At 43.0% G+C, this 12,802-nt stretch overlaps 2 protein-coding genes across 2 annotated transcripts in view; one reads left to right on the top strand and one right to left on the bottom strand.

The window, feature by feature from the left end:
* The window catches only part of LOC119283396, a 93,138-nt gene extending 80,389 nt beyond the window's left edge, over positions 1-12,749 (bottom strand). The window contains exon 1 of the mRNA XM_037562959.1: positions 12,678-12,749. Within this exon, the coding sequence (XP_037418856.1) occupies positions 12,678-12,749 (72 nt within the window). The remainder of the gene's footprint in view (positions 1-12,677) is intronic.
* Positions 12,501-12,802, top strand: part of LOC119284870 (mannose-1-phosphate guanyltransferase alpha-like) — a 5,288-nt gene continuing 4,986 nt past the window's right edge. The window contains exon 1 of the mRNA XM_037564036.1: positions 12,501-12,802. Coding sequence (XP_037419933.1) covers positions 12,748-12,802 — 55 coding nt within the window. The 5' untranslated portion in view covers positions 12,501-12,747.

Below are 12,802 nucleotides of genomic sequence, written 5' to 3'. Positions count from 1 at the left end.
AGTTAAATCACAGTAGACTAAATTTCAAAATTGGGTCAGTTGATTTTTCAGAGCTCGCCGGAGTTTGCAGGTGCGATCGAAGGGGCTCGGGTGGGGACGGTGGTTGTGGGAGGCGGTGGTGGGGCCTCGTCGAACAAAGAAAACTCGACGCGGGTGGGGGTGGGGGTGGGGGTGGCGGAGGAACACAGGCGGTGGGGCCGATGGTTCAGCCGGCGGCCCGTGCGGTGTTCTGTATGGGAAGGACAGTATGTTCCTTGTCAGGAAGGGGAGCAGGGACATCTGCAGTCAACAGCTGATAGAGTTGGCCTGTACATGATCGATAGGCTTTCAATTACTAGCGGCAATACAACACCGTAATTTCCAGCCAGTTCCACTTTCCCGATTTATATATCCTGGTTATGGTGTACCCCTGTTATGTACACTATGATCTGCCTAGTTGTTGTGTGCTCTTGTTATCATGGTTTGGCAATAAACTCTCTATACAGTATATTATGAACCTATCATCTGCCAGCTATCCTTACTTCTGGAGCCTTTTTTTGTGTACTTGTGCCAGATTATATGCAAACACCATATTACAGCACACATGAGCTCTCTCATCAGAATCCAGTGATAGCACACAAGTGTTTATAGGGGCGCCCCTATATTAGAATATCATCTGTATTACAAAGATAATCTCACAACTATTTATGTTTTCATGGTTCTCAGATATTATACGCAATTACAGTGAATATTAGAATCCGCGCATCAGAAGAATATTGCGGAACACTGCAATGACTTACAAAATTGGAAGCAAGGCATTGAGTGCCATTCTAGAAGCAATGAAACTCGTACACTCCCCACTTGTTGATTCTTGTTCAGAATATCATACTAATGACTATTCTAACCTCGAGGAGTCAAAGGCAAATGGCCTATCCTATTCACCCATCAAGGTGCCTGTTCTAATTTGGCAAGGTTTTATTGATTGCGCGTATCTTGCATATGTTGTCTTGCATTTCTTCTACTTTGTTGCACCGCCATCTGCTCAGTTTACTCATCATATATGTCGAGATGCCATGCCCATCAATTATCAATACATATTCCATCTGTCATCATACCATGTTCTTCCAGTCAAATGCTATTCTTGTGCATCAGACATCAAAAAGGAAGAGGGTGATTGCCGAACCTGAAGGAGCACCAGCAAAGTCCTTGAAAAACGTGGTGGTGCCGGAGAAATCAGACAGTACCCCACTTATATTGGCTGTACAACCAGTGACACAAAACGTAGGACCGACTCCATCAGACTGTACCCATACTTCACTGGCCACACCACTAGCCCCACCACACAGGACCTGCACTCCAGTAAAAGGTATACCGATTTCATTTGCCATAGCACCAGCTGTACCACAGAAAAATCCCACTCCAGCAAAAAGTACAGCAAGTCCACCGGCCGAAGACATATCCCAACTGCAGAGACGGCCAATTCCTGCAGATTGGAACCCCATTCCATTTATTCCCAGTTTAAAAGACAATGCTTTCAATGTTGTTAGGGACTACGTGCATATATTCCCATCATGGGAAGATTATTGTGAAGACAAACACCATTTTCACATCTTCCTGTCCAACTTACATGTAAGTGCTATTATTCATGGTTATTATTCTCCTGTTTTCTGCTGATTGAACACACCAATGATTTACATTACATTGTTGTAACTAGGCGAGGGTCAATCTGGATAGTCATGACGAGCAAAGCTTGCTTGTTCTTTTCGAGGAAGCATTGCAGCAGTATCGGTGTTATCTGAGGAAATCACACTTTGATGGCAAGTGTATAAACGAATTTCCGGTGAAGTCTCCTGTGCTAAATTTAGAAGACATTGAATGGAAAAACCTTGTTATGCACTGGTCTTGTTCCCAGGATGAGGTACTGTCTATGAAATCACATGACAATTTGAACTTCTACTTTTCCGCATGTGCCTTACGGATCTTTTTTGCAGGAAATCTACTCGAAGAAGAATTCCGGTTTGACAAGAACGACAGGATATCGCAAATATGTTGCCCACTGCTTTGCTCTTGTTAGTACATGTTATCCTGTATCACTGTACTTGCATACATACCTGGTTCATTATGTGACAACAGTATGCATGATAGCTTGCTTATCAATTGTTCGCTCCAAATTATCTGATCTGTATGAATGGTTACATTAGTGTAGAATATATCCAGTGCCAATGTTTTTTTAGCTCTGCATTGTTCTTGTAAGTACATGTTGTCCTTTATCAGTGTACTTATAATGACAGGTAGTTGTTCATGTACCATCACTCTGCAGCTTATTTTCCTTTGCCCTCCATTTTCTACACATCAGATCTATATTTACTCTTACCATAAGGTTGGTACTGAAGAAGTTTAGCTGTGCATTGCTCTTGGCTGTATCTTTTGCCTGTATCACTGCACTTACATTTATAGCTACTTGGTTATGTAGCATCACTCTTCATCTTATCTTAAATATTCTCCATTTTTTCATATATTATCGCATCTATATTTACTCTTAACAAAATGTAGAATAAAGGCAATGCTTTTGAAGAAGATTCTGTGGTAAACTTCTTGAATTGCCCCCCCCCATCAGCATGGACAAGGCCTTTATAGAGCCTGTCTTCACCAATAATGTAAGTTTGTCCATCTCAAGCCTTCAAACTTTGTTGTATATATTTGGTTAGGCATGACTGCAACAGCTGTTTATTTTTGGTGTTTGCATCAAATTGCTTGTTTAAAGTTTATTATATGTAGTCCATAAACAAAAGTTTGACCTTTCTCAATTTAAGTTTTCAGTTGTACAACCTAGTTCCTTCTTCATACCATGTAAATTAAACTATACAGAGCAAGTGATCTTCTTTTGCACTGCATGTATGCTTCTGTTCTTCATCCGTAATCCAGTGGTGTGGTGAACCTACCCACTACAGCAAAATGTCATATTCTGCAATGTCTTAACTATGAACAATGTCATATCATTCTACTATTATTTAAACCGTCTCTTTATTTGCCAATCTAAAATGGTATAAATTGACAGCACACTAACCATTGATACTTATGAGTTCTTGATCTATAATCCAGTGGTGTCGTGAAGCTGCCAACTCCTTCACAATGTCATTTCCTGCCATGTCTTGACCTGAACAATACCATATTGTGTTAATGCAAATTTAAAGTGTGTCACTTTATTCGTCAGTAAGAAATGTGATGAATTGTCAGCACTGATACTTTTATGTGCAAAACCTGTCATCTGTCTGCTTGTTTATCTTTCAGGGTGAGGAAGATATAAGTGTTGAACAAGCGCAGTCTCATCATCTTGCTCAGCTGCTTGCGCTGCAGCTCCCCAGCAGGGCTAACCTTTCCTGAACTCTATTGAAGTGATGTCAGTTTTGTATATTGTTTTGTCGGCGTGTTTATTTGCACTAGTGGCGATCTTTGATGCCCAGTGTATGTAATCTGCTGTCTGCTTGTGCTTTATTATCATAGTGGCGAACTTTGATGCCCAGTGGATGTAATATGTCATAATTTCTTTATTGTACAGTCTAGGTTTTTTCTTATTCACGATGCTGCAGTTATTTTAGTGTATATATATCGTGTCTTCGCAGTAAACCGGCCAAACCGTAAAATTACGGTACATAATCAGGCCGTCATGCAATCACGATGTAGGTTGGGCCTGAAACATGCCGAACAGCTCATGGGCCGGTAGCAGCCCGAAATGAACCCCGGCCCATGATTGTGCGAATCAAATCACGGGCTTTTAACTGGCCAAAAAATTGTCTCGGTCCTTGTTTGGCCCAATCAGATATTGGCTGCGAGCAGGCCGGATGCAAACCGGGTCGTAGTTAGGCCCAACTATATGACAGGCTTTTAACAGGCTAAAATTAATATAGGGCCGAAATGTTAAACGGGCCCTTAACATGGCAAAACTAATATCAGGTCGAATTACTAAGTGGGCCTTTAGCAAGTGGGCCCAAAAGCATAGTGTCTAGTTGACGGGCCGAATTTGATATGGGCCATAATTGAGCCCAAAGCCTCTTAAAGGGCCGGACCTGATCTGGGCCGTAATTTGGCCCAGAACGTGGTAGGCCTTTAACGGGCCGGATCTCATATGGGCCACTATTAGGCCCGGAGCGTGGCAGGCCAATAATGGACCGGATCAAATATGGGTCGGCATTTGGCCCAAAACATGGCAGGCAGTTAATGGGCCGGCCTCCTAGGGTCCTCAAAATCTTATGGGCCTACAGCTGGGCCGGCCCATTAATGTCGGCGAAATCTCATGGGCCTTTAGCTGGGCCGGCCCATTATGATCCGCAAGAATCTTGTGGGCCTTTACCTGGGCCAGCCCATTACGACACACAAAAATCTTGTGGGCCTTTACCTGGGCCGGGCCATTATGGCCCGCAAAATCTTGTGGCCTTTAGCTGGGCCATCCCATTATGGTTCGCAAAATCTCGTGGGCCTTTAGCTGGGCCGGCCCATTATGGTCTGCAAAATCTTGTGGGCCTTTAGTTGGGCCAGCCCATTTAAACTTGTTGGGCCGTGCCACGTGTCGACGTATCATAGGCGCCTTCTCTCCAGTGAGTGGGTGACATTTGTCCCGACGATGAGCCGACACGTGTTTCCTCTAGCCAATGATGATTTTACACGTGGAAAATCCCCATTGATCGGGGCTGTTAACGGGTTATCGGATCCAAAACCCGACCCGATAGCTTAACGGCGTTCCGTTACGGTGGATGCCACGTGTCGGTCACCCTTGACGAAAGCACTTCTGTGACGCGCGATTTATCGTCATGGAATTGGACACTTCCGTGATGATAATTTTGGTAATGTCATGGAACACTTCTACGATAGCACATGTATGACTATCTTGATTCTGTCATAAATTTGTCATGGATGTACATGCATGACAAAAAAAGCGACCTACTATGACAAACACGTATCATCATGGAAGTGTATTTTTTGTAGTGATGACCGAGGTGGATTATGGTGGAGGGGGGCACCACACACGGCTAAAAGATCAACTGATCAACTTGTGTGTCCATGGGGTGCCCCCCTCCCCCATATATAAAGGAGTGGAGGAGGGGGAGGGCCGACCCTCTCTATGCCGCGCCCTGGGGAGTCCTACTCCCACCGGGAGTAGGATTCCCCCTTCCATGTAGTAGGAGTAGGAGAGAAGGAAAGGGAAAGGAGAAGAGAAGGAAGGAGGGGGTGCCGCCCCTCCCCCTAGTCCAATTCGGACTAGGCCTTGGGGGGCATAGCCTCCCCCCTCTCTTTCCCCTAAAGCCCAATAAGGCCCATATACTCCCCGGCGAATTCCCGTAACTCTCCGGTACTTCGATAAATACCCGAACCACTCAGAACCTTTCTGATGTCCGAATATAGCCTTCCAATATATAGATCTTTACATCTCGAACATTTTGAGACTCCTCGTCATGTCCCTGATCTCATCCGGGACTCCGAACAACCTTCGGTACATCAAAACACATAAACTCATAATACCGATCGTCACCGAATGTTAAGCGTTCGGACCCTACGGGTTCGAGAACTATGTAGACATGACCGAGACTCATCTCCGGTCAATAACCAATAGTGGAACCTGGATGCTCATATTGGCTCCTACATATTCTACAAAGATCTTTATCGGTCAAACCACATAACGGTATACGTTGTTCCCTTTGTCATCGGTATGTTACTTGCCCGAGATTCGATCATCGGTATCTCAATACCTAGTTCAATCTCCTTACCGGAAAGTCTCTTTACTCGTTCCTTAATGCATCATCCCGCAACTAACTCATTACTCACATTGCTTGCAAGGCTTACAGTGATGTGCATTACCGGGAGGGCCAAGAGATACCTCTCTGACAATCGGAGTGGCAAATCCTAATCTCGATCTATGCCAACTCAACAAGTACCATTGGAGACACCTGTAGAGCACCTTTATAATCACCTAGTTACGTTGTGATGTTTGGTAGCACACAAAGTGTTCCTCCGGTATTCGGGAGTTGCATAATCTCATAGTCAGAGGAACATGTATAAGTCACGAAGAAAGCAGTAGCAACAAACTAAACGATCATCGTGCTAAGCTAACGGAATGGGTCAAGTCAATCACATCATTATCTAATGATGTGATCCCGTTAATCAAATGACAACTCATGTCTATGGCTAGGAAACTTAACCATCTTTGATTCAACGAGCTAGTCAAGTAGAGGCATACTAGTGACACTCTGTTTGTCTATGTATTCACACATGTACTAAGTTTATGGCTAATACAATTCTATCATGAATAATAAACATTTATCATGATATAAGGAAATAAATAATAACTTTATTATTGCCTCTAGGGCATATTTCCTTCAAAGGCCGCACATGAGCCTCCCTTGGTAGTTCATTGTCCGGCTTGCGTATTGTGGGCCTTGGACCTTGCTTCCTTGAGGAACCACCTTGGTACATTTTCCTAAACATATTTCTTCCTCTGAAAAATTTCTGAAATTTTTAGTAACTTAAAATAAAAGTGAACCAAACTCAATAAAATTGATAGCAACTACTCCTACAAGTGTCTAGAGGCTATATCATGCATTAAAACTAATTTTGACCACATAAATTTGACATGCAAGCTCAAGAACAGGGTCACCTAAGCAGAAAAAATTTACAATAAATAAAGCACTAGAACAAAAACTAATTGGACCATTGGAGGAGTCACATACCAAAGAACAATCCCCCAAAGCAGTTTTGTGAATGGAGCTTTGAGGAAGGAGATCGAAAATGGCAGCAAGATGAGCTAGAACTCGGGTTTGAGCTGGTGGGTGATTTTTTTCTGGAGGAAGACGAAGTGTGTGGGTGCAAGAATAAGTGGACGGGCCCATGTGGGGTCCACGAGGCAGGGGGCACATCCAGGGGGTAGGGCGCGCCCTCCACCCTCGTGGGCACACGGTGGTCCCCCTGATGTGTTCTCAGTGCCAATAATTCTTAAATATTCTGGAAAAAATCATATTTCATTTTCAGGGCATTTGGAGAACTTCTATTTTCGGGTATTTTTTTAATGCAAGGATAATTCAGAAAACAGACAAGAAATACTATTTTTGCTTTATTCAAACTAAATAACAAAAAGTAAAAGGAGGGTACAGAGAGTTGTGCTTTCTAACTTCATCCATCTCATGCTCATCAAAAGGAATCCACTAACAAGGTTGATCAAGTCTTGTTAACAAACTCATTCCAAGTCGCATGAAACTGAAGAAATTTCGAATAACACTAGGTTACCTCAACGGGGATATGCACGTCCCCAACAATAAGAATATCATATTTCTTCTTGACAGTAGGAAGATGAAATTCAAAACCTCTAATAATAATCGTTGAAATTTTTTCCAATAGAATTGATATTGTGGACTTGAGGTTGTTTCCTCGGAAAGTGTACCGTATGCTCATTACCATTAACATGAAAAGTGACATTGCCTTTGTTGCAATCAATAACAGCCCCTGTAGTATTCAAAAAGGGTCTTCCGAGAATAATGTACATACTATCGTCCTCGGGAATATCAAGAATAACAAAGTCCGTTAAAATAGTAACGTTTGCAACCACAACAGGCACATCCTCACAAATACCGATAGGTATAGTAGTTGATTTATCAGCCATTTGTAAAGATATTTCAGTAGGTGTCAACTTATTCAAATCAAGTCTACGATATAAAGAGAGAGACATAACACTAACACCGGCTCCAAGATCACATAAAGCAGTTTTAACATAGTTTCTTTTAATGGAGCATGGTATAGTTGGTACTCCTGGATCTCCTAGCTTCTTTGGTATTCCACCTTTAAAAGTATAATTAGCAAGCATGGTGGAAATTTCAGCTTCCAGTATCTTTCTTTTATTTGTAACAATATCTTTCATGTACTTAGCATAATGATTCATTTTAAGCATATCAGTCAAACGCATACGCAAAAAGATAGGTCTAATCATTTCAGCAAAGCGCTCAAAATCCTCATCATCCTTTTTCATGGATGGTTTAGGAGGAAAGGGCATGGGTTTCTGAACCCATGGTTCTCTTTCTTTACCGTGCTTCCTAGCAATGAAGTCTTTCTTATCATAACATTGATTCTTTGATTGTGGGTTATCAAGATCAACAACAGGTTCAATCTCTACATCATTATCATTGCTAGGTTGAGCATCAACATGAACATCATCATTAATATTATCACTAGGTTCATGTTCATTACCAGATTGTGTTTCAGCATCAGAAATAGAAATATCATTGGGATTCTCAGGTGTGTCAACAACAGATTCACTAGAAGCATGCAAAGTTCTATCATTTTTCTTCTTCTTCTTAGAAGAACTAGGTGCATCAACATTAATTCTCTGAGAATCTTGCTCAATTCTCTTGGGGTGGCCCTCAGGATACAAAGGTTCCCGAGTCATTTTACCCCCTCTAGTCATAACTCTAACAACATTATCATTTTTCTTATTATTTAATTCATTGAGCAAATCATTATGAGCTTTAAGTACTTGTTCTACTTGAGTGGTAACCATAGAAGCATGTTTACTAATAAGTTTAAGTTCACCTTTAACTCTAGACATATAATCACTCAAGTGTTCAAGCATATGAGCATTATGTTTCAATTGTCTACCAACATAAGCATTGAAGTTTTCTTATTTAACAATAAAATTACCAAACTCATCCAAGCATTGGCTAGCAGACTTATTATGAGGAATATCACCTTCATCAAATCTATAGAGAGAATTTACCTTTACTACCTGTGTCGGGTTATCAAGCCCATGTATTTCTTCAATAGGTGGTAAGTTCTAAACATCTTCAGCTTTAATACCTTTTTTCTTTCATAGATTTCTTTGCCTCTTGCATATCTTCAGGATTGAGAAATAGAATACCCCTTTTCTTCGGAGTTGGCTTAGGAGTTGGTTCGGGAAGTGTCCAATCATTTTCATTACTCAACATATTATTCAATAGCAATTCAACTTGATCAACAGTTCTTTTCCTGAAAACACAACCAGCACAACTATCCAGGTAGTCTCTGGAAGCATCGGTTAGTCCATTATAAAAGATATCAACTATTTCATTTTTCTTGAGAGGATGATCAGGCAAAGCATTAAGTAATCGGAGAAGCCTCCCCAAGCTTGTAGGAGACTCTCTTCTTCAATTTGCACAAAATTATATATTTCCCTTAAAGCAGCTTATTTCTTATGAGCGGGGAAATATTTAGCAGCGAAGTAATAAATCATATCCTGGGGACTATGCACACAACCAAGATCAAGAGAATTAAACCATGTTTTAGCATCACACTTTAATGAAAACAGAAACAACTTAAGGATAAAGCAAGAGCGAGTTTTCTCATCATTAGTGAACAGGGTGGCTATATCATTTAATTTAGTAAGATGTACCACAACAATTTTAGATTCATAGCCATAAAAAGGATCAGATTCAACCAAAGTAATTAACTCAGGATCGACAGAGAAATCATAATCCTTATCGGAAATAAAGATATGTGAAGTAGCAAAAGCAGGGTCATATTTCATTCTAGCATTCAAAGACTTTTCTTTAAGTTTAACTAATAATTTCTTAAGATCAGATCTATCATTGCAAGCTAAAAAGTCTCTAGCAGTTTCTTCATCCATAACATAACCCTCAGGAACAACATGCAATTCATATCTAGGGGGAGAATCTTCATCATCACTTTCATCAATATTATCAGTTTTAATAATTTCATTCTCTCTAACCCTAACAAGTTGTTCATCAAGAAATTCACCTAGTGGCTTAGTATTATCAAGCATAGAAGTAGTTTCATCATAAGTATCATGCAAAGCAAAAGTGGCATCATCAATAACATGCGACATATCAGAATGAATAGCAGGAGTAGGTGTCGCAAGTTTACTCAAAACAGAAGGTGAATTAAGTGCAGAGCTAGATGGCAGTTCCTTACCTCCCCTCGTAGTTGAGGGAAAAATCTTGATTCTTTTATCTTTCAAGTTTTTCATAGTGACCAGCAGATATAAATCCCAAGTGACTAAAAGAATAGAGCTATGCTCCCCGGCAACGGCGCCAGAAAATAGTCTTGATAACCCACAAGTATAGGGGATCGCAACAGTTTTCGAGGGTAGAGTATTCAACCTAAATTTATTGGTTCGACACAAGGGGAGACAAAGAATATTCTCAAGTATTAGCAGCTGAGTTGTCAATTCAACCACACCTGGAAACTTAATATCTGCAGCAAAGTATTTAATAGCAAAGTAATATGATAGTAGCGGTAACGGTAGCAAAAGTAATAGTTTTGGTTTTGTAGTGATTGTAACAGTAGGAACGGAAAAGTAAATAAGCAAAGATCAATATGTGAAAAGCTCGTAGGCAACAGATCAGTGATGGCTAATTATGTCGGATGCGATTCCTCATGCAATAGTTATAACATAGGGTGACACAGAACTAGATCCAGTTCGTCAATGTAATGTAGGCATGTATTCCGAATATAGTCATACATGCTTATGGAAAAGAACTTGCATGTCATCTTTTGTCCTACCCTCCCGTGGCAGCGGTGTCCTATTGGAAACTAAGGGATATTAAGGCCTCCTTTTAATAGAGTACTGAACCAAAGCATTAACACATAGTGAATACATGAACTCCTCAAACTACGATCATCATCGGTAAGTATCCCGATTATTGTCACTTCCGGGTTAACGGATTATTACACATAGTAGGTGACTATAGACTTGCAAGATAGGATCAAGAACTCACATATATTCATGAAAACATAATAGGTTCAGATCTGAAATCATGGTACTTGGGCCCTAGTGACAAGCATTAAGCATAGCAAAGTCATAGCAACTTCAATCTCAGAACATAGTGTATACTAGGGATCAAGCCCTAACAAAATTAACTCGATTACATGATTAATCTCATCCAACCCATCACCGTCCAGCAAGTCTACGATGGAATTACTCACGCACGGCGGTGAGCATCATGAAATTGGTGATGGAGGAAGGTTGATGATGACGATGGCGATGGATTCCCCTCTGCGCAGCCCCGAACGGACTTCAGATCAGCCCTCCCGAGAGACATTAGGGCTTGGCGGCGGCTCCGTATCGTAAAACACGATGAATCATTCTTTCTGATTTTTGTTCTTTCCGAACACAAATATATAGAGTTGAAGTTGAGGTCGGAGGAGCACCAGGGGGCCCACGAGGCAGGGGCGCGCCCAGGGGGGTAGGCACCCCACCCTCGTGGAGAGGGTGTGGGCCCCCTGGCCTTGATTCTTTCGCCGGTATTTTTTATATATTTCAAAAATATTCTCCGTTGATTTTCAGGTCATTCCAAGAACTTTTATTTCTGCACAAAAATAACACCATGGCAATTCTGCTAAAAACAACGTCAGTCCGGGTTAGTTTCATTCAAATCATGCAAGTTATAGTCCAAAATAAGGGCAAAAGTGTTTGAAAAAGTAGATACAATGGAGACGTATCACAGAGCGACAAGGAGGTGGGCGGCTTCGGCTTCCGCCCTGCCATGTCAGATAGGCAGAGAGAGGCAGCGCGCAAGCGCGAAGCCCGATCCCGCAGCGCCAGCGCTCCGGCTTGGGCCAGCTTCCGTCGCCTTGGTGACATCTTCGATCTGGCGCTGCAACGCTGTAGGGAGGCGAAGGTCACGTGGTTCAACACGAAGGAGGCCGCAACAGCCGGAGACCTAGCTACAGCCGCGCGCGTGTCGGCGCTCCTGAAGGAGTCCCAGATGCAGGCGACCCTCTGCTCCACGCTGATCTACAACACGACAACGGGCTCCCACCCACCCACGACAGCGTGTCAATTTTGCTTTTGTCTTTTCATGATGCTATTCGTGCTAGATTTGTCATCTAGAATTGATTTTTAAAAGTTGGTATTATGGGAACATTTAGCTGTGGTATCACCTCCCTCCCTGTCGCCTCTCACTTCCCCAGCAGCTAAGGACTACGTTTCGTTCTCGAAGGAGGAGGATTGGATCCTGGACAAGGAGCAAGTGGAGGAGGAGGTCACCCTCATCGCTGAGGAGGGGTTGGGATCGTCGTGACGCTCAGGATTTGGGACTGTGCAACATGATCACGCGCTGGAGTCTGCGCAACAGGATTGCCGTGACGTGTTGGAGGCCGCTCAACAGGACCCAACCTTTCAACAGAATAAACGAAGAGGTGTGTGCGCGCGTTCATAAAAGTGTATGTACGTGTGTGTTACGTGCAAGAATAAAATAAAATAAAATATATGTGTATGTGAGTATCTGTGATTGTACTGTACTTAAGAAAAATTCTCACGTCCTTTTTTTGATGGTAAAATTTTTCTCACGTCCTTGATCACGGGAACTCATCAAAACTCCAAAAGCTAGAGATCCAACCGTGCGTGGGAAGCAAAACTCCGGCGCGCCGTGCCATTGCCACACCCTCGGCTCAAGTCCAACCCACCAGGCCACCACCCCGCACGCCGCTCGATGCCGGATCGCGCACAGATCCCACCGCATCCAGATGCGCGGAACCCCGTAGAGTCAGAGCCTACCATCGTCTCCAACCCAACTTCACCAGCGCCAACACAACACACGCACGCACGCTCCCGCCTCGCCTCGCCTCGCCTCGCCCCGCACGTCCTCGTCAAACCCCCACGGTCCAAAGTCCAAACGCTCTCCCCTCCGGCGGCTCCCCTCGCCTCAAATCTCACCAGTCACCACACCCCGCGCGGCCGCAGCGCCGCTCAGACTCAGGCTCAGCTCCGCCGCCGAGGCGCCACGCGCAGCCATGGCCGGCTCCGAGCAGCGCGTCGTCGCCGTCATCATGGTCGGCGGCCCCACCA

The sequence above is a fragment of the Triticum dicoccoides genome, chromosome 4A (genome assembly GCF_002162155.2).
Source record: "Triticum dicoccoides isolate Atlit2015 ecotype Zavitan chromosome 4A, WEW_v2.0, whole genome shotgun sequence".
NCBI classification, from domain to species: Eukaryota; Viridiplantae; Streptophyta; class Magnoliopsida; order Poales; family Poaceae; genus Triticum; species Triticum dicoccoides.
Note: the sequence above shows the minus strand (reverse complement) of the source record. Positions and strands in the feature narration are given on the sequence as shown.